The sequence below is a fragment of the Hippopotamus amphibius genome, chromosome 7 (genome assembly GCF_030028045.1).
Source record: "Hippopotamus amphibius kiboko isolate mHipAmp2 chromosome 7, mHipAmp2.hap2, whole genome shotgun sequence".
Lineage (NCBI taxonomy): Eukaryota > Metazoa > Chordata > Mammalia > Artiodactyla > Hippopotamidae > Hippopotamus > Hippopotamus amphibius.
The window spans coordinates 5651908-5678608 of NC_080192.1; the positions used below are offsets into that span (position 1 = coordinate 5651908).

General features: G+C 44.9%; 1 protein-coding gene across 1 annotated transcript in view; it reads left to right on the forward strand.

Moving 5' to 3' along the window:
• The window catches only part of EFCAB6 (EF-hand calcium binding domain 6), a 253258-nt gene that overhangs the window by 106998 nt on the left and 119559 nt on the right, over nt 1-26701 (forward strand). Inside the window, exons 12-16 of the mRNA XM_057743330.1 lie at nt 2537-2704; nt 4831-4890; nt 4981-5141; nt 12953-13126; nt 14739-14907. Coding sequence (XP_057599313.1) covers nt 2537-2704; nt 4831-4890; nt 4981-5141; nt 12953-13126; nt 14739-14907 — 732 coding nt within the window. The remainder of the gene's footprint in view (nt 1-2536; nt 2705-4830; nt 4891-4980; nt 5142-12952; nt 13127-14738; nt 14908-26701) is intronic.

A 26701-nucleotide genomic window follows, 5' to 3' on the forward strand; every position in this document is an offset into this window, starting at 1 on the left:
ATTAGCAATGAACAACCTGAAAATGAACCTCAGAAAGCAATTCCATCCACAATAGCATAAAAAGAATAAAATATATGGGAGTAAATTTAACAAAAGAAGTGCCAGGCTTGTGTACTGAAAATCATAAAACACTGTTAAAAGGAAAAGAAGATGTAAATAAGTGAAGAGACATTCCATATTCATGGATTGGAAGACTCAATATTATTAAGGTGGAAATGCTCTCCAGGTTGATCTATAGATTCAATGTAAACCCCGTCAAAATCCCAGATGGCTTTTTTTTTTTTTTTTTTGCAGAAATTGAAGAGCTGATCTTAAAAATGCAATTGGAAATGCAAAGGTGACAGAATAGCCAAAACAATTTTGGAAAAGAAGAATGAAGTTAGAATACTTAAACTTCCAGATTTTGAATCTTAGGATAAAGCTACAGTAATAAGACAGTGTGGTACTGGCACAGGATAGACTTACTGGTTGACGGAACATAATTGAGAGTATGGAAATAATCCCTTACATTTATGGTCAATTTTCAACCAATCCAGTAGGGGAAAGGATAATCTTTTCAACAAGTGGTGCTGAGACAACTGGATATCCAATATGCAAAAAGGGGATGTAGACATTTTCTTTACTTCACACAAGATAATTAACTGAAATGGACCATAGATCTAAATATAAGAGCTGAAACGGCAGAAGTCTTAGAAGAAAACATGTGACCTTGTGTTAGGCAAAGATTTCTTAGAGGTGGCACTAAAAGCATGACCCATAAAAGAGCAAGATTTATGAACTGGGCTAATCAGCATGGAAGCCTTTTGTGCTTCAGAAGATGCCATTAAGGAAATGAAAAGATAGGCTGCAGACTGGAAGAAAATATATGTAAATTATATACCTGGTAAAGGACTTGTATCTAGATTATATGAGAACTCTTAGAACTCAATAAGAAGGCAATGTGATTTTTTAAGTGAAACGATTTTAATAGATGTTTCACCAAAGAATATATAGGAACGGGCAATCAGCACATGGAAAGATGCTCAATCATTAGTCATCAGGGAAATGCAAATCAAAACCACAATGCAACACCACTTCACACCCCAGCATGGCTACTCCCAGAAAGACAGACAACGATAAGTGCTGCGAGGTTGTGGAAATGGAACTCACACTGCTGGCAGGGGCGTAAAATGGTGCGGCTGCTGTGGAAAACAACACGGTCGTTTCTGAAGAATTTCAGCAGGACTTCACCACATGACCCAGCAATTCCACTCATGGTCCCCACAAAGGCTTGTGTGCGAGAGTCTATAGTAACATTATTCGTAATTTCTAAGCTGGAAACAATCCAAACGTTCATTAACCTACGACAGGATAAACAAAGTGTGCTCTATCGTGTGATGCAGTAGTGCTAACAGGAGCAAGATACCAACCCACGCACCACCGTGTGTGACCCTCAAAACATTGCAGTAGGTGACAGAAGCCAGATGGAAGGTGCAGACAGGTGCATATGTTGTGTGATTCTATTTACATGAAATGTCCAGGGAAAAGCAAACAGAGAGAGATAGAAAATAGATTCGTCGCCTTAGAATTGGGATGGAAACAGAGAGTGACTACAAATGGCGCAAAGTTTCTTTGGGGTGATGAAAATATTCTGGAGTTAGTGGTGATGGTTGATAAATTTATTGAAAATCATAAATATTAGTTGTCAGTGATTCCTGTTTGGACATTAAAAATGATCACTCCCAAACCAAAAAGTGCCCTGCACATATCCTCTAAATTACTTAATTTTCTCTAAGAGAACCTTATATCCTTTTCAGATTTTGGACCCCAAAGTCATAGTTGACATTTATACACTGCTTTATCACTTAGTGAGTCTCTGGTCATATTAATATTCACAGTACCTCCCTATGAAGAGGTAGGGTTCTTTATTTCCCCTGCTTTTCCAGTAAATAGTTTCTCTCAATTTGGATATTCAATTTACTTACTGGTAATTTTTTATTCTGAGGGAAGAAATTTGCCTTGTAGTATTTTGCTCGTAATGTTTTCTTTATGCAGCGTAGCTGAAATTTTTTTCTCACTAAGTAATTGTACATTTATGTAATTGATGAGGTTGGTGGTAGTGAAAACAAGCATAATTAATATTCTTAGTAAATTGGCAAGTTGTAATTGAATTTCCAGGAAGTTCTGTGCCCCATGTGGCTGAGCCGCCTGGCCCTCAGGTGAGTTGGGGCAGGAGGAACCGTTTCAGTGCCCTGTGACAGCCAGCTTTCAGCCTGTCCTGGGAAGAGGGTCAGCTTCTTTCCTCACTTGGGGCCATCTCCTGCATGTCCTGACAGAGAACGTTGTAGGAACTGCAGTTGCAAAGTTCTAGACTTCCCTTCCCCCGGCTCTTGGCACATGGGTTACACAGTGATCATCACTTGAGGTATTCTTGTTTCAGATCATAATTCTATTTGGCCCAAACGCATGCTTTATTAAGTGCTGCTGAATATATGTAATGCTTTTCCTTCCTCTTCTTCTTTTTTAAAAACATTCCCTTATATATTCTCATGCTCAGAAACCTGACGGACAGATAACAGGGGAAGAATTGCGACGTATTCTAAATTGCATGGTTGTAAAAATAAGTGATTCAGAATTCAAAGAACTAATGCAAACGCTTGACCCTGGGTGCACCGGATGGGTCAACATCAGCACGTTTATTGAACTGCTCAGAGAGGACCCTAAGGTGAGTTTTACAACAACTTCACATTTGCTTTTCTGTTCACGGCAGGAAACTTAAGGTGTTCTTAGAGAAAGAGACGCAGGTGAAATATGGTTTAAATAAATGGATGACTATGTTTTTCGGCTGAGTTAATTTTTATTTTAAGTGAGAGTTGTGTTTAAAAGTTGTTTCACTTTTAGATTTTAAATCTCATTGAAGGATGATGGTCTTTGACATTTCTGAAAACCTTGAATGACACCACTTTATACACCAGTGTGACTCCTTTTCACAGCATTTCAGCAGCACTGCTCTTGCAATAAAAACAAAAACAAAAACACAACCTGCGTAGTGCCTCTAGTGACAAACACTTTTAGTTTTTGTTTCTTTTGGCTGCAAAGTTGTTGGTTTTATTATTAGAAATACTTCTGTAACTTTAATAGCTATTAACATTTTAACATTTTAAGAACTTTAAAAAATCAGAGTAGTTTCAGATAATGCATGCGATAAGCACTAGAGTCTTGGTGAGACGTTTGTTAAAGATGCCTTTACCAGGCGCACAATTGCTGTCTGTTTTAATACTATGGTCTCCTGAATGCCCAGCGTGTGTACATCCTAAACCATGTCACTCGGTCCTTCTTGAGCTTGAATTCAAAAGTGAATCCTAGAGCGCTTTTACATGCAGAAACGAAGAATTGCAGCTTTTCCAGAATTCTGCTGTGGGACAGACCTTGTGTTAGCTCTCGTAAATCATCGCCTCTATCACAGCAACCCTGCACATACCCATCTTTTTTTCAAAAAAAAAAAAAAAAAACAATGGACATGTGAGCAGTCTGCTCTCCATGTGGCCAGCAGCGTGGTCTCTGCCTACTCTAAATCAGATCCTGTCAGGCTCCATGTTTCAAACCCTCTAATGCCTTTGGGCCCCTTAGGATAAAGTAGGCCTTCCCGACGTGGCTGATGCGGTGCCATGTGGTCCAGCCCTGCCACCCCTCCTGGGGTCTCCTGGCTGCCACACCGCTCGGGTCCTCGGGCTCCCCAGGCTCCCTGGGCTCCCTCCGCCATCCTTGGCAGTGCAGCTTCTGCCAGGACCCCCTTCCCGCTCCCTGGTCCCGGGCTCATTCTCCAGGGACCCTCCCCAACAGCTCAGACGAAGCCTGTCAACGTCACATGCCTGAGCCAGTCACGGGGTGCCCAGTTTTTGTCATGATGTGGTCATGCCTCCAGGAGAGCGGAGGCCTTTCTGTTTTTACTACCCGTGGTACCCACAGGCATAGCCCAGTGCCAGGCACACTCACAAAGCAGTTTGTTGAGTGAATGTTAATGTAAACAAATGAATTGGGAACATTAGCACACAGAGGTGTGCAAATGGAAGAAACTTAACATCACCGCTAATTCTTACATGGAGGCGTTTGTATTACATCGTTACTCACTCGTATGCTCTGTTGCGTACTCTTCCAAACTGTTATACCTACACACAAACATACTATTTTTTGCAGCTTTATTGAGGTATAATTGATATATAAAAATGGCACATATTTAATGGATATATATAAATAAGTTCATATATGATATCTATTTTATAAATTTTGCTGCAAGGAATATTTTAGTGCCTGCTTTTTTGCATCATCCTATGATAATTTCTTTAGTATAAATTTCTAGAAATGGAATAAAAATTTTATACATTTAAAAAATTATTTTAATTATTTTAAAAGTTGAATATATGTATAAAGTACCAAATGCGAACGTGCAGAAGGGAATCCAGCCACTCCCCGGAGGTGGTCACTGGTACTCTAGAGTCTGTAGATTATCAAATGTCTGATATTATCCATTTTCAACACTAGCAATTTGCTTCCTTTTTTATTTCTGCCATTCTGATAGGCAAAAATGTCATCTCGTTATTCTTTCCCTTTGCATTTATTTAATTTCTAAATGATGGATTTTTCATCTTTATTGTACTTTTTAAAAATAAGCACAAGTTAAATGTTATTATCCCATTTCCAGATGGGTTTTAGGGGGGCAAACTCACTTGCTCAAGGTCTAAAGCTATTGGCTAATCAGGGACAAAGCTGACAGTCCAGGTCTGTCTGCCTCCAAAGCTCCTATTGACTTTATGAGTGATTTTATTTACGCATTTTCTCTTTCCCAATTAGCTAAGCAAAATATCCTCCTATAAAGACACCAAGGCGCCTCTCTTCCTGGCTTGGGATTCAGTAAGTAACACGTTCCCGTGTGGCCCCAGGGTGCTGCCACCCCAGGTTACAAACGTGCAGCTTGGTAAACGTGTTTGTCTTTTCTATTAGGTGGAAGAAATTGTTCGTGACACTCTTACCAAGAACCTGCAAGCTTTCTGTAACATGCTGCGGTCACATGACCTCGGAGACTCCGGGCTCGTTGGGCGAAACAGCTTCAAGAGAGTCATGCACGTGTTCTGCCCATTTTTAACAGCCGCACATTTAGTAAAGTAAGTTTTCTGGTAACAAAATTAATTCATGCCGCATTTTCCATAAGGTCTGTTTTATACTTTTAAGTGTTTTCTGTGCAGTTTCTGCAGTGTTAGCAGGTAGCAGTGGGAATAGCTCCTATTTGCTGAGTCTGTGCTGAGCGCTGGACATCGGGTGAGATGGCACGTGCTGTGATGATTCAGCGCTCATCACACACGCGCCAGGCAGCTGTGACAGCTCCTTTCCGCGCTCGGGGAAGTGGAGGCCTGGAGCAGCTCGGGGTCCCACGCCAGCGAGCTGTGGGGCCTGGGCTCGTCTTCCTTATGCTGTTTCATCTCCCTGGCACCTGGCCGTGACCAGCCAGGTCACAAACTGTAACGTGGATTATATTTCTCTTTCATTTTAGCTTAAAACTTAATTTGTGGTGGATGAGCCAAAGCTGGAGGGGGGCAGGGCTGTGAGAGAAAGCAGAGACCGGTGTCTCAGGGGCCCCAGGGGCCGCCTGCCTGGTGTCCCTTTCACCCCCCGCACGGAGGGGCTCACCCCTTGGGGCATCCCCTCCCTGCAGATGGCCTCGATAGTCTGCAGGCCGAGCAGGCTCTATGCAGGCGATGACGCCTCCCGTGCGCCCCGCGCCACCCGCCGTGCCACTGCCCCAACACTCAGACCTGCACAGCCCCAGGGGCGGGCCGGCGCCGCCCAGCAGCAGGCAGTGGTCTAGGGGATGACTGTAGGTGGGGATCCAGTGGAATCACAGGGATCCTTTTCATTCCTTGCAATTGGAATGTTAAAAATCTTACTGCTTTTCTTTACATTACATTGATTTAAAGTGACTTGACCAAAGCAGGTAAAAAATAAATAAATAAAAAATAAAGTGATCTGAAACACAATTGATCTTATTGGTAGTTGTTGGCCTCTTAAGTCTCCTTTCTGTGAACACTCATGCCTCTCAGCCCATTTTTCCTGTGGTTTGTAAGAAGAGGAGGAAGAGGCTGAGGCTTTCCCCAGCAGGAGGGGCTTGCAGAGATCTTGGCGTGCTGGCCCGGGTGTTCGCATTCATCCAGTTTACAGACCATTTGCAGAAAGATCAGTTTGCTAGTGGGTGGAAGAAACATGGCACAGGGGAGGAGCAGGGGACAGCAAGTCCAGAGAGGGTTGTGGAGGAGCTCAGGGAGGGCCTGGGCTGGCAGGGGCGTGGGGGGAGGCCACGCTGATGTCCGTGTCTGCAGGGGCTTCAGCCGCTCACGCGCTCGTGGCTTTGCTGTGCGCGACCCGGGGGAGAGGGAGAGAGGGAGAGGAAAGAGGAGCCCAGGACTGGCCGGGAGGTTCACGTCTTCCTCTATCTGGTCTTTCACGCAAGAGTATCGTGTGAGCCTCCTGCATCCCGGCCCTCCTATGTGACAGGTTTACAGAAATCGCTTTATTACAGGGTGGTCTCATGTGGGGGAAAGCGATGCGGACACACCCACGTGGCGTGTGAACCCGAGAACCATGCGCACAGCTCTTGAAGGACACTTACAGCCAGGTGGATGGCGGGGCGGGCATGGAAGGCGAGACGCTTCCAGGGACGTGAGGCTTGAATCTGGAGATGAAAGGGAAGAGCATCTCAGGCCGTAGGCTAGCAGGGGAAAGCCCAGAGGGCTAGGGGCCCACAGCACATTCACAGGGACTCCTAGGGCAGGAGTGTGGAGGGGAGGACAGTAGGGCAGGATGCCGAGGGGCGGGCAGGGCGGGCAAGAAGGGCTGTGGCTCAGCCACGGAACTGGAGTCATCCCGCGGGCAGGGTTCTCCACAGGGCCTGAGAGCCACCCGCAGGGCTTTGGAGACCCTGGTGCCCACGCCCCATCCACAGGCCAGCCGGGCATGGGTCTGTTGAAGTCCCCGCTGGCTGTGCCCTGCGGCCGTAGTTGGGAAGCAGAGCTGAGGGAGGCAGGAGCCTGCGAGGTGGCTTTACACAGGGGCAGGTGACAACTTCAGATTTGGGCTTCACAAAGATCACTCTGGCTCCAGTGAGGGAACAGGTGAAACAGGGAGAAAGGGAACGGAAGGGGCTTGAAAGGAGGGAGCGGCAGAGGACTGCAGGGGCCAACTGCTTTGGGATAGGTCTGGGCAGTAGAAGGACAGACCTGGTGACTGGACAGAGAGGCTGATGGCAGAGGAGGGAAAGGAGTCTCTGAGGATGCCAGGGGCTGCTGGCCAGTGGGGGAACACAGAAGGCGTCAGCCAGTAAGGGTGAAAACACGGGAAAAGACTGCAGGAGGACACGGGGCTCAGAGAGGAGCCTGGGCCGCAGTGAGGCCCCAGCGTCCTCCTCACAGCGACAGTTCGCTCGTTCATGCAGGAAGCATCTCTCTGGGGTGGCTGGTGGATGGTCTGGCGTGAGGGCCGCAGCTTGGACCTGGCAGAGCCCCGCCATCCAGCCAGGGCCCTGGCTGCTCCAGCGGGAGAGGAGGCCGAGGTCGGGGTGATGGGACCTGAAGGGCGGTTCCTGAGGATGAGGGGGCAGGGAGTCTCGGGCAGCAGGGGGAGGCCAGCGAGGCCGGACATCACATGGGAAGCAGTGGGGTGAACAGCGCATGGGGCTGGGAGGGGTGGCAGGGCCCAGCAGGTGCCAGGGATGCTGCTGGAGTGGGGAATGTGGTGCTGACAAAGGACTCACCTGCTTCACAGGCATGCTTTGCGCTTGTTTGTGGGCTGGAGGGGAAGTTAGTGGAAAGCCAGAGACGAGCCGGAATCTGGAGAGAAAAAAGAGATGGAGCCAGGACCGGAAGAGGGGTGGGCGGGGCACGGTCCGGTCCTCTGGACTTCTGTTTCCTCAGTGCAGGGGGAAGGAGGTTGGAGGTGGAATAGAGACCTTGCGAAGTTGTTAAAGGTTTGGAGCGACTTCCAAAGGTCAAGAGAGGGGAACCTCTCGTGGTCTCTGTTTACTTGTCCATAAAAAGGAAGATGTCGCCCAAAGTTTGGGCATTCACGTTCTACCTGAGTACATTTTATTTTCTTTATATCAACTCCTCTTTTTCTGAGTATATTAATTTGTTTTTAAAAGGCTTTTCTAACCACCATACATGTGAAAACAGCATCACTTGCCGTAAAGAGGTTACACTGAGACTGCATTTCATGAAAACAATATGATTAAAATCTAAGGAGATGTCTCTCTCTGCCAAAGGCTCTGAGCATAAGACTTGCTATCACTTTGTTAAAATGTAGGTTAATAAGTAGAAAGAAATATGAACTACATTAGATATCACTTGAAGTAAAAGAAATGCAAATTTGCAAACACGTGAAAAGATTAGAGCAGGAAGGTGGGGAAACTGGTCCTCTCACATGTGCTGGTGGGAGTGTAAATAGTAAAGCCTGTTTGGAAATCCGTTTGGTGGAACAAGAACCACCCTTGCCCCGCCCCCCCCCCCCCCCCCCCCCCATGGCGCTACCCTTCATCTCTGTAGTTCTAGGAATACACACCATGAACACACGTGGAGGTTCAGAGTGTGTTTGGACTGCCAGGGGCATGGGTTGGGTGGGAAGGAAGCAAGGCTGAGCCCAAGCTTCTGGCTCGAGCACCTGGGTACTCAGAATTGTCATCCGAGCTGGGGGAGGCTGGGGGGTGGGGACAGTTTCAGGGGTAAAAATCAGAAGTTTCGTTTTGGAGAGGAGATTGGTGACACCTCACTTCCCAGAGTGGCAGGTCATTCTACTCACCTGCTCCTCCATCTCCCCTCCACCCCACCTACCAGGTACTCTCCACCTGTCACCCAGCTCCATTTTTCATGGCTCTTGTCATTTGTTTATGTTTATTACCTGTGCCACCCACCAAGGATGTAAAGCGCAGGGACTTTGTCTCTTCATCCCTAATACCTAGGAGTGCTCAGCTCAGGGACAGGGCATCTGAAGTGTCAAGCGAGGGAATGAATGAATGAATGAACTTTAGTGGATTGATCATGTACGCAATTGGATACTTGAGATGGAAGCTCCACTATTCTCTTCTCCATAGAGTAGTTTAGAGTCTAAACTATGAATATGGTCACGTTAAAACCCTGCTTGGAATCTTGAGGGAAAAAAACGGAGCTGGAGAAATTAGACTCCCTAACTTCAGACTATACTACAAGGCTACAGTGATCAAGGCAGTATGGTACTGGCACAAAAACAGAAATATAGATCAATGGAACAGGATAGAGAGCCCAGAGATCAACTATGGTCAACTAATCTATGACAGAGGAGCCAAGGATATACAGTGGAGGAAAGACAGCCTCTTCAATAAGTGATGCTGGGAAAACTGGACAGCTACATGTAAAAGAATGAAAGTAGAACACTCCTTAACACCATACACAAAAATAAAATCAAAATGGTTTAAAGACCTAAATGTAAGGCTAACACTATAAAACTCCTAGAGGAAAACATAGGAAGAGCACTCTTTGACATAAATCATAGCAAAATCTTTTTTGACTCACATTCTAGAGTCATGGAAATAAAAACAAAAATAAGTGGGACCTAATGAAATTTCAAAGCTTCTGCACAGCAAAGGAAACTAGAAGCAGGAGGAAAAAACAGTTCTCAGAATGGGGGAAGATATTTGCAAACGAATCAACAGACAAAGCATTAATCTCCAAAATATATAAACAGTTCATGCAGCTCAATATCAAGAAAACAAACAACCCAATCAGAACATGGGCAGAAGACCTAAATAGTCATTTCTCCAAAGAAGACATATGGATGGCTATGAGGCACATGAGAAGCTTCTCAACATCACTAATTACTAGAGAAATGCAAATCAAAACTGCAATGAGGTATCACCTCACACCGGTTAGAATGGGCATCATCAGAAAATCTACAAACAGTAAATGCTGGAGAGGGTGTGGAGAAAGGGAACGCTTTTGCACTGTTGGTGGGAATGTAAATTGATACAGCCACTATGGAGAACAGAATGGAGGTTCCTTGAAAAACTGAAAATAGAACTAGCATATGACCCAGGAATGCCACTACTGGGCATATACCCAGAGAACACCATCATTCAAAAAGACACATGCGCTCCAGTGTTCACTGCAGCACTATTTACAATAGCCAGGACATGGAAGCAACCTAAATGCCCATCAACAGATGAATGGATAAAGAAGATGTGGTACGTATATACAACGTAATATTACTCAGCTGTAAAAAGGAATGAAATTGGGACATTTGTAGAGACATGGATGGACCTAGAGACTGTCATACGGAGTAAAGTGAGTCAGAAAGAGAAAAACAAATGTATTTTAACACACATATGCGAATATAGAAAAATGGTACACATCAACTGGTTTGCAAGGCAGAAATAGAGACAGAGGTTTAGAGAACAAACATATGGACACCAAGAGGGGAAAACAGGGGTGGGGGTGGGGGGGATGAACTGGGAGATTGGGATTGCCATATATACATTACTAATAAGAAAAAATATCAAATTGTACACTTCAAATATATGCAGTTTATTATATGTCAATTGTATCTCAATAAAAGTTCTTCAAAAAAAAAAAAAAACCCTGCTTGAAGCACTTGGGTGTCCTCTTGCCATTAGGCAAATGCTACCAGATGCTTTAACAGAGCGTGACTTCCCAGGCCTTCAGGATCGTCAAACCTCTCCAGAGCTCGGGCCCTGCAGGCAGATTGCCTGTATTCAAATCTCAGCTTGGCCCTGAACTAGCTGTGTACTTGGGCAAGGTACTTACCCACTCCTCATTCAGATGTAAACATTTGATTCAGCTGTTCCTGCAGGTTTCAGCTCAGCTGGGCTGACCAGCTTCCTATTTCTGGAAAAAACCAAGCTCTCTGTTGCCTCTGGGTTTTTAGATGATCTGTTCCCTCAGTTCAGAATGAGCAGTTTCCTGACCCTTTGCAGCTCCAAGAGCTGGGCGTTGCTCTGGTTTGCTCCCAGTTGTAGCAATATAATACTTAGCACGGTGCTCGTTATATAGTAGCATCAATATTTTTGAAGCAGTTATAACAATTGCTAGTACTTACTGACAAGTATAGTTTGGAGCTAGTGTTCTGACTCCTGGCTACATGTGTGCCATCAGGATACTGTGATACTGTTATTCCAACTATGGTTAATTGAGCACAGGTACATGTCACATGCCAGCCCAGTGCTAAGAGCTTTTTACAAGGATCCTCTTGTGAAAGTTTTGCAGTAATCCTCTGAGGTGGGGACTTTCATTATGTGCATTTTATAGATGAGGAAACTGAAGCATAGAAAGAGTCACATGCCCAGGTCAGCGCTTCTCAACCCTTTGATGCTCTTAAAAGTTATCAAGGACTTCAAAGAGTTTCTATCATGTGGAGTCTATCTACCAGTACTTACTGTATTAGAAGCTAAAACTGAGACATGTAACCTGTCCTTGCAGAAAGTGTGCTTACTACTTGTGTTTCCCTGTAGGCTCAGGATTTCAAAATAGTGATTTATTGGATAATAAAGAGGTTACAGAAATTATAGCAGGGGCAACCAAGGGAGCTCATAAGAAGCTAGTGAAGTATGTAAGGACACTGAGCTGACCTCTGAAAACTCCAGCTCCTCATGGAAACCCTTCATGTTTCTGCAGCCTTAGACCATGTTAGTGAGCACGGCTCCCATGAGCACACGCTCCACCAGCTTCGGAGCAAGGAATGATCACATGCCACGCAGCCCCTGGAGGGTCCACTATACACGCACGGAAGACTCAGGGTGGAAGAGACAGAGGACAAATAAGAATGCCTTGTATTCACGTGAAGAGAGTTGTGGCCTCACTGCACCAGGGATGTGTCCGGAACCAGACGTTGTGAAGCCCCGCCTTCAGTCGCAGATATTCAGACCCGGGAGGCCAATTCCAGGGCTCACGCCCGCACCTCCTGTGCTCTAAGCCTTGTGCATTTTAACGAATCTGTGGAATTTTGTCCTGGGCCTCAGGCTTCACCAGGTTTGCAACAGTGAGCACGTACAACCTTTATGGTTAGAAAAATACTAACAAACAAAATGTGAAAAAGAAAGAGATGCTGCCACCGCAGTGGTTTCCTGTGTTTTTCTCAAATATCTGCATATCCCAAAATCCCAGTAAAGTACTTCCGTAATTCCATACCAAATTTCCTGTGAAATTTTTTCATTTCACATTTATTATGTCTTTATAGCAGTATCCTACTAACAATAAACTACACATATTTGTAGTGTAGTATTCCTCAAAGAATACAATTTGAGGAAATCCATCGTGTGCATATATCTCCGTGAACCCATCACAAGCTGTTAATCCAGATAACAGACTTTTTCCTCCCCCCTTGAGCTTCCTTATGACCTTTTGCCAATCCATCTCTTCCACCCACCAAGCACCATGTCACTACAGATGACTTCGCATTTTCTAGGATCTTCTACGAATGGAAGCCCACAAGATGTTCTCTTTCTCGTCAGGCTTTATTCACCAATCGTGATGATTTTGCAATTCACTCACGCTGTTACCTGTACCCACGGTTGGTTCTTGGTAATTGCCGAGTAGAATTCTGTTTCACGGCCTTACCCACCTTGTGGATCGGTTCATCTATTGATGGACATTTGGTTTGTTTCCAGTTTTTGCTGGTAGAAGTAAAGCCACACATACTGTACAGGTCTTCGTGCCGGCATACGTTGTTATTTCTTTCGGCTAAGTGCCTAGGGCTGGGACAGCTGGTTCCTCCGGTGAGTGTATATGCAGCTGCCAAACTGTCTTCCAAGGTGGCTGCACCATGTTGCGTCCCACTCGCGGTAGAGGACAGTCTTAGTGACCGCGTCCTTGCCAGCACTCAGTAGGGTCAGTCTTCTTCTAGCTGTTCTAATGGGTGTGTTCTCATTGTTTTTAAAATTCAGACTCTGCAGTAAGTTTCAGGATATTGCTTCAGGAAGAATCCTTTACAAGAAACTTCTGGCGTGCCTAGGACTTAATGGCCCACCCACTGTCTCCCCAGTTCCTGTTCCAAAGGATCAGTTGTTAGATGAGCATCTTCAGAAAGAGGAGCCGCAGCGGCCAGACCTTCCTGAGAGGTAAAGTAAACCAAAACCACAATGCGTTATTAAACCACCGTGCCCACTGCAGCGTAGTCAGTCAGTAAATATTTGTTGACTAAATGAGTATTTAAATATTTTATGATTTAAATAAGAAAGATGGCAAACTATAAAAACGGTGATTAGAGTCAGGGAATTTTAAAGCAAGCAGAGATCTTAGGAATTACTGCATTGACCTATTAATTCTAGAAATGAAAGCACTGAGACCTGAGAGGTTTGGGGACTTGCCTCAGGTTTTTCACAAACTTAGTGGTTGGCTTGGGGGAAGGACCCAGGACTTTAAACTCCTAGAGAACCCGCCTGCCACTCAACTATTATGTACCTGTGTTCACACTCATTCTTCTCCAGAAACTTAGATTCCTTACCACTGTTTAATATTTATTGCAAAATGCACTCATTAAACTGGTTAACATTTTCTAACATGAATGATAGAATTACTTAAATGATTGCCAAATTGAATTGTAACAATAAAACACACTTAGTAAATCTATTAAAAGTCAGACTGATGAATATTCTAGGCCTTCCTCATTTTTAAAAATATAGGTTTAGTTTAGTGAAAAGATATTATTTTAACTTGCTTGTTCATAGCTTATAATAAATCCAAAAGGAAAGGTGAAATGTAGAACTATTCAGCTGACTTCACTTTGTCACATCCCGTTTACAAAATTCTTAAGTGTAGAGCGGTAGGAATGTTTTAATGTGATGCTAATGAAATTTGAATATCTGGGCACTTCAATAGTAGCTGCTTTATAAATGGGCAGAAAGATGGTATTTTAAGAGAAAGGTTAAATATTCTGTGATGAGATACGTCTGCTTCCTAAAAACCAGTGAAAGAAGTAATAGCAATTAAGTATTTCATGAAATGTGGGCCTTCCAGGAGCGCTCTTAAAGCCGACAGAGCAGCAGGGAAGGAGTAGAAGTCCATTCTCCAGGACTATCTCACGGCTGTCAGACAAGGCCCAGGAGACTTCTGGAGAGCTGAGGAATGATTACCCGTCAATGACATGTGCGTTCTCACACTCATGCACAGAGCACATCACACAAGATTTATGTTTTATAAGTTAAGTTGATTTTGTGAATCAGCTTGGATTAATTGTGGACATCCCTTCCTTCCCATGGCTATTTGATGGCCTCTTTGATCTGCATGTAGTTACTGCAAAACGACCTATTTAATTTAAGGCTGTATAACAGGCTCTGTTCACAAAACTTCCTTTTTCCCAGTTTACAAAAATATCCTTTTTCAGCTATGTCTTCCCAGTCACACGCCATATTCAGCCAGCTCAAAGCACAGCTAAAAATCCCAGCACAGGGATGACAGCAACCCCTTCCCTGAAGCTCCGCACCCTGGCCTGCCACCACGTGCTGGCACCTCAGGCAGAGCTTTACTTGACACAGTGCTGCTGGCCTGGCTCTGAACCTGCAAGCCATGGGCATGTAAGAAGTCCCCAGGTCACTCCATCAACCTCAGCATCTGTTTCCTCCTTTGTGAAAAGGGGGCAGTAAGCTCCCTTGTTGTCCTGGCTTGAACTGTGCACGGGTAAGGTCTGTAGGAAGCGCTCTGCTGCATCTGTGCGCCTGCTTGTGATTTTAGAGCCAAGCCCACTGAGAGCAGAAACGCCATGACCAAGAATATGACCAAGGATGAAGTTATTGAAAAACTCAAAAACTGTATACGGCAGCAGGACCCAGCATTCCGAAAACGATTTCTCGACTTCAGCAAGGAGCCTAATGGCAAAATCAATGTGCGTGACTTCAAGAAGGTAGGAGAACGGGTTTCTCTGCGTGTCTCTTTCCTCCTTTCCTGAAGAAGTTCAGTTGTTTTCTTATACTAACACGCTGTAAAGGATAGGCATTAACTGTTTTCAGTAAGGGTTCATTCCAGGGCAAAGCAAATTCTTTTCTAGGCATCTTTCAACAACTTAAAAGGATTCTTCTGGCCAAAAATGTCTTTGGCAACTTTCTCAGAGCATGCTTTTGACAGGGATGTGGCCGGTTTTTGATGGTTAAACTTTCAAAACAAAGCGTTTGTTGATGCATTCTCTGGCCGTCCACTGAGTACCTGGCTCGGTGTGCGTGGTGGGGCAGCGTGGGGGTGGGAGCGAAGCTGCTCAGAACCCCATCCCTGCCAGCGAGGGGTTCCTGCGATGCTGTGATAACAGAGCTGTGATTTGTTCCCCGAGAAAGTGAGAAAGAAACCTGGCAGTGAAAATGGGAAGCTCAGAGCGCTGATTTGCATGTGCTTCTGGGAACTGGCGGGATCCTGCCAGAAAGGACTCTGTGTGAAGGGTTCTGCATGGGCTGCTCAGGAATTAATTTAAACGATTGCTTAAAATTCCTGTTATGATCCCGCCAGCTAATCATCTCCAGCTCTTCTTAAGGGATGCATTGCAGCTAATATGTAGCAGTGTCCATGTGGACGAATTGAGAAGGCAGTGAAATATATTTCCAAGAAGAGAATAATTATATCAGTAGCTACAATTTATCTAGCACCTGCCCCCATGCCAGGTGCTGTAATAGGCTCTTTCCGTATCTCATTTCCAAGCCCCCTGACCGCAGCCGCGTGGAGGACGGATGGAGGCGGGAGCCGGCTGGAGGCACAGGGATGGGATTAGACAGCTGTTGAAACAGTCCAGACCTCCCCTCCCCCAAACAAAATAAACGACGTGGAGGATCTGATGTTTGCAAGCCTGTGGGGCATGGTGAGGAGAAATAGCGGGTCACAGGTGAGGGAGAGGAAAGATTCAAGGATGGTTCCTAGGTTGCTGGTTTGGCGGACTAGGGGCTGATAATTAGGTACTGCCAACTCTGATGGGAGCAGCTTCAGTGGGGTTCTGGTGCTAAATGGGTGGGAATCATGGAACTCTCCCAGGCGCCTGGTCCTGGATTCTACGCTGAGTCCCCTGGCCCCGGTCCTGGCCCCGATGCATAACAGTCTCTAATGACCACGGCAGCACTCAGCAGTCCTGATTCACAGAGTCAGCTCACAGGTTCACCGGAGATCAAGCATCACCCCGTCTGCCTCTGACTTTGCAGAGGGGAAAGTGGCTGCCTTCGAGAAGGGCCATAGGTTGCGGCAAAGCTGAGACTGACCCCTTCGACTCCAAGGGCAGCATCTCACCTGCTCACCCAAGAGCACCTTTAGGTCCATCCGCTGCACCGAGCAGCTTCCACCTTAGGCTTCGTCGGCCATCGATGAGCCAGTGGCTTTCACGTGGCTAGTTCCTGTGCCAGGCCACTCTCCCGAAGCTTCGCTTCAGGCACCTGCCTGCCTACTGGACCCCCATCCCCACCCAGTGGGGGTCTGAGAGATGCCCGTGTTCTCACCGAGACCGCCCGGCCAGCAGCCACTCCACCCTCAGTCCAGGGCAGCTTCTTTTCCAGCCGTTCAGACCTGGAGTCCTGGAGTCCTCCTTGACCGTCCTCCTTCTCTCACACCCGCACCCAGCACATCACCCATGCCTGTCGCTCCCTTGAAATCGCCCCAGAAAACGCAGACTGCTCCGCAGCCCCTGCTGCCGCCCCCCGCTCCCCCCCCCACCCCGCTCCTGGGCTGTCACAGCGGCCTCCTCCCGCTCCAGCTGCTGCCCTGCCCGCTCCAGCTTAGTCACAACCCAGCCACCCTGGTGACCCTCCAACAAGTCAGTGAGAGCCGGCCACGCCTACTCGGGACCCTCCAGTGCCTCTCCCTCTCACATGAATAAAAACCAGAGTCCTAGAAAGGCCTAGAAGGCCCGGCACGACCCAGCCACCCATCACCTCTCTGACTCCAGCTCTTACCACCCTCCTTGCTCCACACACTCCAGCCACACGGGCCTTCTGCTCTCCCTCAGACACACCCCGCTCCCGCCTTCCCTTGGGCTGTCCCATCTGGTGCGGCTGCTCCGGTGCCGGCGCGGGTGTCTGCCCACTGCCTGCCCGCCTCGGTCCCAGCCTGATGGTCCTGTGGCGGACGCAGCCCACCCCCACCACCCTGGGATCTTTACCCTGTTTCTCTCTTCACGGTGCTGTCACCGACTGCCACCCACGTTGTACTTACACTTCTTTAGTTCATTTCTTTATTTTGCTTGTTTGTTCATTTTCCTCCATTAAAACATATGCTGTAAAGGTAGACATTTTTATCCCTTTTGGACAGTGATGCATCCCAAGTGCTTGACACACAGTAGGGCCAAGCTAGCATTTGTAGACTGAACGGATGAACTAGAATCCCCAGCAGAGCCCTGAATGGACTGAGGAGTGAGGGAAGCACATGTTTTAGAAGCCGGTTCCCCGGTTCCCGTACCTGTCTGCAGCAAACCCACCCTAGCCCCCTTCCCTGCCCCCAGGTGTCTCTGCCTTCTGGCCGACCTGAGGGGCAGCCACAGGAATGGGCGTTCTGCTCTTGTTTCATGGTGGAACCTGCATGCTTCTCCCCTCCCTGTTTCCCAGCCTCCTGGAGATGTGGTGGGGGGTGGGGGTGGGGGAGGTTGCACGCGGGCGGCGGTGCAGGGTTGGAAAATAGAAACCACTAGAGGACTGATGTGCAGGGAGAAAGGCTTGTGGTCGTTTCAGGCGTCTAGCACTCAGTTTGCTGTGAACACAGTTAGGCAAACACTCTGCTGCTTTCCCTTCTAGTGACGTGCTGGGTCTAAGCTTTGAAAACATCCTGTCGTGACCAACCATTCAACTTGAAGATCAATAACTGTGTGGTGATTTTAAACAGTCTACTAGGGACCCAGATTTCAACTCTATAAGCTGATAACCTCAAAGCATTATGTGAATGTAAATCTTCATTGTTAATTAAAGAAATTATAGATCAGAGTGATTCTGCTACTGGTGAAGTCAGAGCTGGAGAAATCAGGGGCTTCTACTATGGAAAGAAACAAGACTTTAGATTAGACATAATACAGGCTATCCAGATGTTAGAGGTTTCGGAATGTCCAAGTTTGGTGGCAAGGAAACCTTTGAAACCAATTCCTTTAGAGAGCTGCTTTTTAAAAAAAAATTGTATCTTCATCGTCTTTTTTTTTTTTTGGCCACACCACGAGGCTCATGGGATCTTAGTTCCCCGACCAGGAATGAAACCTGGGCCCTCAGCCGTGGAAGCATGGAGCCCTTCCACTGGACCGCCAGAGAAGTCCCTAGAGAGCTTTAAGTATAAATGGTGATAATGATTCTGTCACGATAATAACAGCAATAATAATAACCACGGTGATAACGCTAACCGTCGCTGGACTAGCAATGTCGTCACCGCCCTGGCGCTCAGTGACCCCGCCAGCGTGCAGGCTGGCAAAGTTGCTTTACACACGTTATGTGTAGTCTTCGCAGGGGCCCCTGGAGGTATAGGTCCCTTTATGCCCATTTTGCAGATGAGGAGACCAAGGCTTAGGAGTTAAGATCCACGCTGTTCAGCTGGTAAGCCATTCGGGCACTTGAATTTGAACCCACGCTGGTCCGTATCTGCCTCCAACCCTTGCTGGGTGTGACACTGGCTTGGTGGGATAATATGGGCCAACTGGGTGTAACCGATGGCAGCTTTGAGGTTGGATCTGGTCTCAGCTTTGAGGTTGTGGGAAGGACATCGCTTTTAATAACAACGCCCCTTCACTTCTTGCTGCCATTTTGGTTGTGGAGAGACAGTGTTCTTGCCCTTCTCTTCCCCCAAATCTCTGTCTCACCAATGAGTGGTGCAGTGGCTGCAGAGTTTCTTGCCCGGGGCACTGGGAGTGAAGCTCTAAGTCCCACATACCCGCTTGCCCAATTCCACGTCCATGCACTTGTTCATTGTTTGAACATCGGCAGTGCTTAGCCTGGATACCTTGCACTCTAAATTAGAAGTGCTAGTTATTCTCACCTGCCATCACCTTCCCTGTGGCAGGGGCAGGAGGTGATTGGCCGCACGGGTTCTATGAGGGAGAGCCGTAAGGACGGAACCCAGAGCCCGGAGGGAGCTTACAGGTCACTGGGTCCACGAGTCCCTGCAGTGTCATTGCTGAGACTCTGTTACTGGTTCTCACCCCCCTGGTCAGGAAGATTTTGTCTGTTATGCAAATTCTACTTGTTAACTAATAATCGAGCTTTCCTGCTTTTCTCTCTTGAGTGTGAGAGATACCAGAGTTTCTGGTTAGTGTGAGATAACCAAGGACACCACACTGAGTTGACGGCCCTGATAGAGGCAGAGCTCCTGGGGTTTTCATGAACTCAATGTGCTTTTCATGGTTAAGTGTGCGATTTCCACTGGTGGAGTGGAACGGACTGTTCTTTCTGGAATTGTACTAGGCCTGGTCTGTGTATTTTGCATTATACTTTAAATTATTGTTTACAACAAACCTGTAACACATATTCTTTCTCCCAGGAAATGCCCCTCTCCCAGTTCATTGCTCTGGCCACTGCACCACAAAGCCTATGACTTTCATGTATTTTTAAATGTGTCAGTTTATTTAAATAATGAGTCAGGAACTGGCAATGTTGCAGGAAAACTGTTTTTGAATTTTAGGGTGATCTAGAATCTTTATATTCCTTCTCTAGATACGTTTTCTTCCCCTTTCCCTGTCCTTCATTTGCTAAATTAGCAGCAAACCCCCAAAACAGTGGCTTAAATTTTAAAAGTGGCTATTTTTTCTCCTATAACAAGGAGTCCAGAGGTTGTTGGTATAGGGCCAGTGCAGTAGCTCTACAATGTCTTCAGAGACCCAGGTTGCTGCTAGCTTTTCACTCTTCTAGTCTTATCCTCATGTATGCAAGATAGCTGCTGGAATACCAGCCATCACACACATGTTTCAAGCATAAAGAAAAAGAAAAAGGAAGGGCAAAAGGCTTGAGCCAGAGAAGTCTTTCTTTTTTAAAGGGCTTTCTTAGAAGCTCCTCCCACTTACATTTTATTGTAATGTATTGTAAGCTTCCATTTACATTTTATTGACCAGGACTGTGTTATATGGCCATACTGATCTATAGGGAAGAATGGGAAATAGTATAAATACAAATACATATATTATTTTTTGGCTGGGTACATTACTACCTCCAGAAAAAGCAGGGTTCTGTTCCTATGGGAGAAGGAGAGAATATGCATTAGGCAGTCAAATGCAACAGTCTCTGCCATCCTTTCTCTCAGTAAACATTTTGAGGGTGCCTGTTGCATACTTGGAATAGGACTAAGCCGCATGGGAAATGTGGATAAAGCAGAAGTTTCATTGCTTGGAACTAGTGACCCATGGGGAACATAAAATGACTAAACACCCAAGGACACATAAGTCAAGATTAGTCTAATTGAGTAATTAGACTAATTGAGCTATTCCATCCATCAGGAATTTGAGGGCAGCTTCCCTGTAATTGGCTCTTCCTAATGGGAAATTGTTATTCTTCATCCTCAGCAAATACACTGAACATTGTTTAGCTCACTGTTTTTCTTAGTCCCATTTCTGGAGTCCCAGTGGAGGCCTCTGGAGACAGACACAGGCTGCAGAGCTCATCAGCAAACACACACAGAGCCCCTGAGACATGGATTAGGGAAGCAGGAGTCTGTAACAGCCCAGCCCAGTGTCCCAGATTCTTGGCAGCCTCAGCCCCTTGCTTCTGCACCTGCTTGAAGCCAAGGACATCTCATCTTGCTTAATACGAGGTGAGCTTTCCTTCTTCCTCCTGACAGAGCACCTTATGCCCTTTGGGGGCCGGTCAAACTCACATATCTGGGGAACTGGCACCCTCTCCACCCACTACCATCAATTCCTAATCCCACACAGTGTTCCTGTCTAGGGACAGGGACCCTGATGTAAACCAAGCCCCACAACCACCCTCAAGCATCTCATAGCTGTTCCTTACAGCTTCCTAATCTTACAGATGTTTTAAGGGGGAGACTGGTTATGCATTCAAGGTTCCTCACATCTTCAGGTTTTTTGGTCCAAACTCCACACAACCATCAAAGGTCTATATTTATTTCTCCATCTTCCAGCAACAACTCTCTTGACAGAGGCCAAAGTTGGATTCTGTCAGCATCTGGCTGTGCCTAAATTGGCCAGTTCCTCCAGGGCAGGGGCAGTTGCAGACCCTCAGTGTCAACTGACCACACCTCTAGGGCTTCATTTTTGCCTCTGTGTTCTCAGGGCCTTGCTTCCAGGCGGGCCTTTGTCTCCTAAGTACCACAGTGTGAGGACTTGCATCTTGCTTTTAAAAGTTTTCAGTTTAGGTCTTTAGACTCCAATGCTGAGCAGTTCCAGAGGTCAGGTCTCGAAGAGGAAACCAGTCATGCTTTGAGCCTGTCCCCTCATGTCTCCAATTTTGCCACTCCAGTGCCATATAAGTAGCTCTGCTGGAGTGGTCCTCTGCCTGGCCCAAGCCTATTTCTCAGTTCAAAGTCCACTCCCAGAATCATCAGTGGTTCCCAGGGAAAATGCAATTGCATAGCTTCAGTTCACCTCTGAAGGGTTGTTCCTTCCCACTTGGAATTTTGGTCCCTTTAAACCTCATGGTTTTTGCATCTTTCTGATGCCTTTTTATTATTTTTGATTGATTGAGCTTTTCTAGTTGTTTTCATTGGGAATATTTGCTTGCTGTGAATTACTCTATCCTATCAAAAAGCAGAAGTTGAGGTCTGTCAGTTTTGTCTTTTCAAAGTAACAACTTTATTTGTATTATTAATTTGCTTTTGTATAATTTTCTTTTCTTTTTCTAATTTCTTGAGATAGAATGTTAGATCATTGCTTTTCAGCCTTTATTTCTCTAATGTATGAATTGATGGCTATCCATTGTCCTCTAGGTGCAGGCTTAGCCACATCATACAGGTTTTGGTATACCATATTTTCATTGTCATTCAGTTCAAAATATTTCATAATTTCCCTTGTGATGTCTTCTTTTTTCCAATGGCTTACAGTATTGCTTAATTTCCAAACAGTTGGTATTTTCTAGTTTACCTTTTATTATTAATTTTAAAGTTGATTCCATTGTGATCAGAAAATTGATTTTAAAGTCTAAATGACTTCAGCTGATCCTTCTAAATATATTGAGGCTTGGATTATGACCCAATATAGAGACAATTTTGGTAAATATCCCAGAAACACTTAAAAAGAATGTGTATTCCATCATGGACCTTTAGTTTTATAAGTAGGTCAACTAGTTTGATTTTATTAATTGTGTTTTTCAGAACTTATATCTCCTTATCAAAGTTTTGCCTGCTCATCCCATTAGCTGTTGAGAGAAATGTGTTAAAGTCTCCCACCTGATTGTGGATTTGTCTAGTGAGATCCTTTTTAATTCTATTGATTGTTGCCTTATTCAGTTTGAAGCTAAATTATTTGGTACATGTAGATTTAGAATTGCTGAAGCTTCCAGTGAATTGTCTCCTTTATCATTGTGACATGACTCTCTTGATACAGAGTGATGCCACTTGCCTTTAAGTCTATTTTTGTCTGATAATAATATAGTTACTTCAGCTTTCTTTTGATTCATGTTAGCATAGTATATTCTTTCCTATCCTTTTATTCAGACTTTCTTGGTGCTTATATTTAAATTAAGTCTCATATGGACAGATGTTTTAAAAGATAGAGTGTGACAGTCTCAGTCTTCTACTTGGAGTAGTTACTCCATTTTATATTTAATTACTGATAAGTTGATTTTGTATCTATCATCTTACTATTCTTTTCTATTTGACCCAGCTATCTCATGAATCTTTTTCTGTCCTTTCTTGCCTTCTTTTAGATTATTTAACTATTTCTACTATTCCATTTTCCCCTCTGTCAGCTTACTGGTGAATACATTCTTCTATCAGTCTTTTTCTTTTTTTTTGCCTTCATTTAATTTAATCGGCCCTGTAACTTCACATTCGCTCCTGTGATATTTAAAAAATTTATTTATTCATTTATTTATTGGTTGCATTGGGTCCTTGTTGCTGTGCATGGGCTTTCTCTAGTTGCAGCGAGCAGGGGCTACCCTTCACTGCAGTGCACAGGCTTCTCATTGCAGTGGCTTCCCTTGTTGCGGACAGAGCATGGGCTCTAAGCACATGGGCTTCAGTAGTTGTGACACATGGGCTCAGTAGTTGTGGCTCGCAGGCTCAGTAGTTGTGGCTTGCAGGCTCTAGAGCTCAGGCACGGTAGTTGTGGCTCACGGGCTTAGTTACTCCGTAGCATGTGGGGTCTTCCTGGACCAGGGATAGGATCCATGTCACCTACCTTGGCAGGCAGATTCTTAACCACTGTGCCACCAAGGAAGTCCTCTTCTGTCAGTCTTAGATTGTGATATGCATCCTTGTTGTATTTAATGTAGTTAAATATAAATTATTATATTTACCACTTCTCTAGCAATGCTAGATGTAAAAATAATTTCATTTACCCCTTCCTATCTTTTATGTTATTGTTGTCATGCATTTAAATTTTATATCTATGCTAAATCCCACAAGACACTATTTCTTTTAATGGCAAATAAGATGTCATATGTATCTACATATTTACCCTTGCTGCTGTTCTTTCCATCTTACATTTTTGTGTGCTTGCACCTGGACTAATTTTTATTCTACCTAGAGACTTGCATTTTGTCCTTCTTTTAATGCAAATGTACTGGCAACTAACTTTTTGAGTTTCCATAATTTTTTTAAATTAATTAATTAATTAATTAATTAATTTAATTGGCAGTGTTGGGTCTTCATTGCTGCACATGGGCTTTCTCTAGTTGCAGCGAGTGGGGGCTACTCTTCGTTGTGGTGCGCGGGCTTCTCATTGCGGTGGCCTCTCTTGTTGCAGAGCACAAGCTCTAGGTGCATGGCCTTCAGTAGTTGCAGCACATGGGCTCAATAGTTGTGGCTCACGGGCTCTAGAGCACAGGCTGAATAGTTGTGGCGCACGGGCTTAGTTGCTCCGCAGCATGTGGTATCTTCCTGGGGCAGGGATCGAACCCGTGTCCCCTGCATTGGCAGGTGGATTCTTACCCACTGCACCACCTAGGAAGTCCAGAGTTTCCATAATTTATTCAGATTTCCTTAGTTTTAATGTCACATCCTTTTTTCTGTCCCAGATTCCATCCAGGATCCCAAGTTACATTTCGTCATCATGTCTCCTTGTTTTTGGCGACTTTGACAGTTTTGAGGGGTACTGGTCAGATATTTGGTAGAATGTCCCTATATTGGAATTTGTTTAATATTTTTCTCATGATTAGCCTGGAGCAATGCTTTGGGGAGGAAGACCACAGAGGCCATCACATCACATCTGGCACATGCTGTAACATGACTTTTACTGTTGACATTGTCCTTGATCACCTGGCTGAAGTGTGTTTGTCAGGCTTCTCCTCTATAAACTTAATCTCTTTTTTTTCTCTCTTTTTCCATACTGCACTCTTTGGGAAAAAAAAGGTTACCATGTGCAGCCTATACTTAAGAAGTAGGGAATTATTATGCTCCACCTCCTTAAGGGCAGAATATCTACATAAATTATTTGGAATTCTTCTGCAAGGGAGATTTGTCTCTTCTCTCCCATTTCTTAATTTATTCAGTTATTTATTTGTATCAGTATGGACTCATGCCTCATTATCCTTTAAATGTCTATTTGATCCTTAATAATGTTTTCATTTTCACTCCTGATATTGGTGATTTTTAATCTTTTCTCTTTGCATCTTGAATAGTCTAACTAGAGATTTATCACTTTTACTGCTTTTTAAAATAAAATAAACTGTGGTTTTGTTGATTTTTTAATATTGTTTGTCCATATTTTATTTCATTGTTTTCTTCTCTTATCTTTATTATTTCTTTTCTTCTACTTATTTCCTTCTACTTTCTTTGTAATTTGCCTGACACACAGGGGATCTTTCTTGGAATGTTCACCTTGAGAACCTGGTGAAGTTCCTGGTGGTAAAACCCTGGAAAGTGTACCCTCCTCCAGGACTGGGCCCCCCAGGAGTTTCTCATTCTCAAGCTAATCCTCACTCAGCCTCCAGCAATTTGTCAAAATCACCACTTAAGTGTTCCTACCAGTTTGTGGCCACAGTGGCTTCTGCTGCAGGTAAGCATAGCTCTCTGTGTCCATCTGTCCCTCCAGATGTCACATTTCTCTGATGGTTCTAAGAAAAGTCATTGATTTTTAGTTTGTTCAGTTTTTTCCTTGTTGTAAGGATGGAAGTGATTACTTCAAAGCCCTTTACATGTTGAACCTGAACGCAGAATTCCACTGTTAGTCTTTGAAGATGTTTTAGCTGGGGATAGCATTTTACATTGGCAGTTATTTTCTTCTAGCATTTTAAAGATATCTCTCCATTGTCTCCTGGTTTCTGTCGGTTCTGTTGTTCAATAAACCACCAGTCTTATTGTTGCTTGTTTAAATGTAATGTGTCATTTTTTCTCTAGCAGCTTCTAAGATTTTCCCTCTGTCTTTGGGTTTCATCAGTTTTACACGTGTGTCCAGATGTGCCTGTCTGTATGCTTCCTGCTGGGGTTTGCAGTTCCTCTTGAATCTGTAAGTTGTTGTATTTAATCAAAATTTTTGTGAAAAATTCTCAGCCATTATCTCTTCTTTCACTTATGCTCCGTCCTCTGTTCCTCTTAGATTCCAATTATGTATGTTAGACCTGGTCACAATTTCCTGTGCATCTCTTTCACTCTTTTATGTATTTTCCACTATTTCTCTCTCAGTGCTTCAGTCCCATTGACCTGTCTTCCAGTTCATTAAACCTCTGTTCTGCTTTTTCCAATCTGTGGCTTTATTCAAACAGTTCTTAATTTTAGTATTTTCTTAGTTGTGGAATGTCCATTTGGTTTTTAAAATGTATTCCATACCTGTGTCTTTTCTTCTGTTGTCTCAAATTATTCCTGAATTTTTGAAAACATTTGTATAGCCATTTAAAATCTTGTTCCTGCTAACTCCAGTATCAGGATCGTCTGTAGAACTTTTTCTACTGTCTGTTTCTCCCCTTGATTAGGGGTCAGATGGTCCCAGCTCTTGGCATGTAGACAGATTTTCATTGAATGTCAGATATTGTGTTAAGAAAATTGAAAGGCTCTAGATAAGGGGTCACCCTTTCCTTTGCTTGGCAGATAGAATGGGGACTGATGACCTTAATCCAGTTAGGGACTGAGTCACTTTGAGGCTGGACTACAGTTTTTCAAGGCTCCAATTGCCCTTTTTAAAAACAAAAAACAAAAAACAAAAATGAAACTCCTTTCTAGGGTGTGGTCTTCAAAGTTTTTAACTCAGAGTGTGGGTTATTCTCTGAATCCTCACTCCTGAGAAATCCTGAACTCTATCTAACCTTAGTTTCCTCAGGACCCAAAAAGGTGACCAAAAAAACCATCCCTTCAGCTTTTCTGGTCTTTCTGCCTCCTTAGCCTTCTGCTCCACGTGGCTTCTGAATTCAGCAAGTATCTGGAGGGGAAACTGGCCGCGGTGCTGGGGTCGGTTCTGTCTTCCCTTCTCCCCAGGAACCTGACCGTTCACGTCTCTGCGTTTGTCTCTGTGGTCCCTTGAGCCCTGCTTGTTTCTCTACCTGCCAGGCCTGCAGCCCCCGTCCTGAGCCCTGGCCCTGCTCCCAGAATGGGTCCATGACCCACTTTTCCTCTGAGTTCTGAGGTTGCCCCTTCCCTCAGACTTGTGTCCCTGTGAGTCC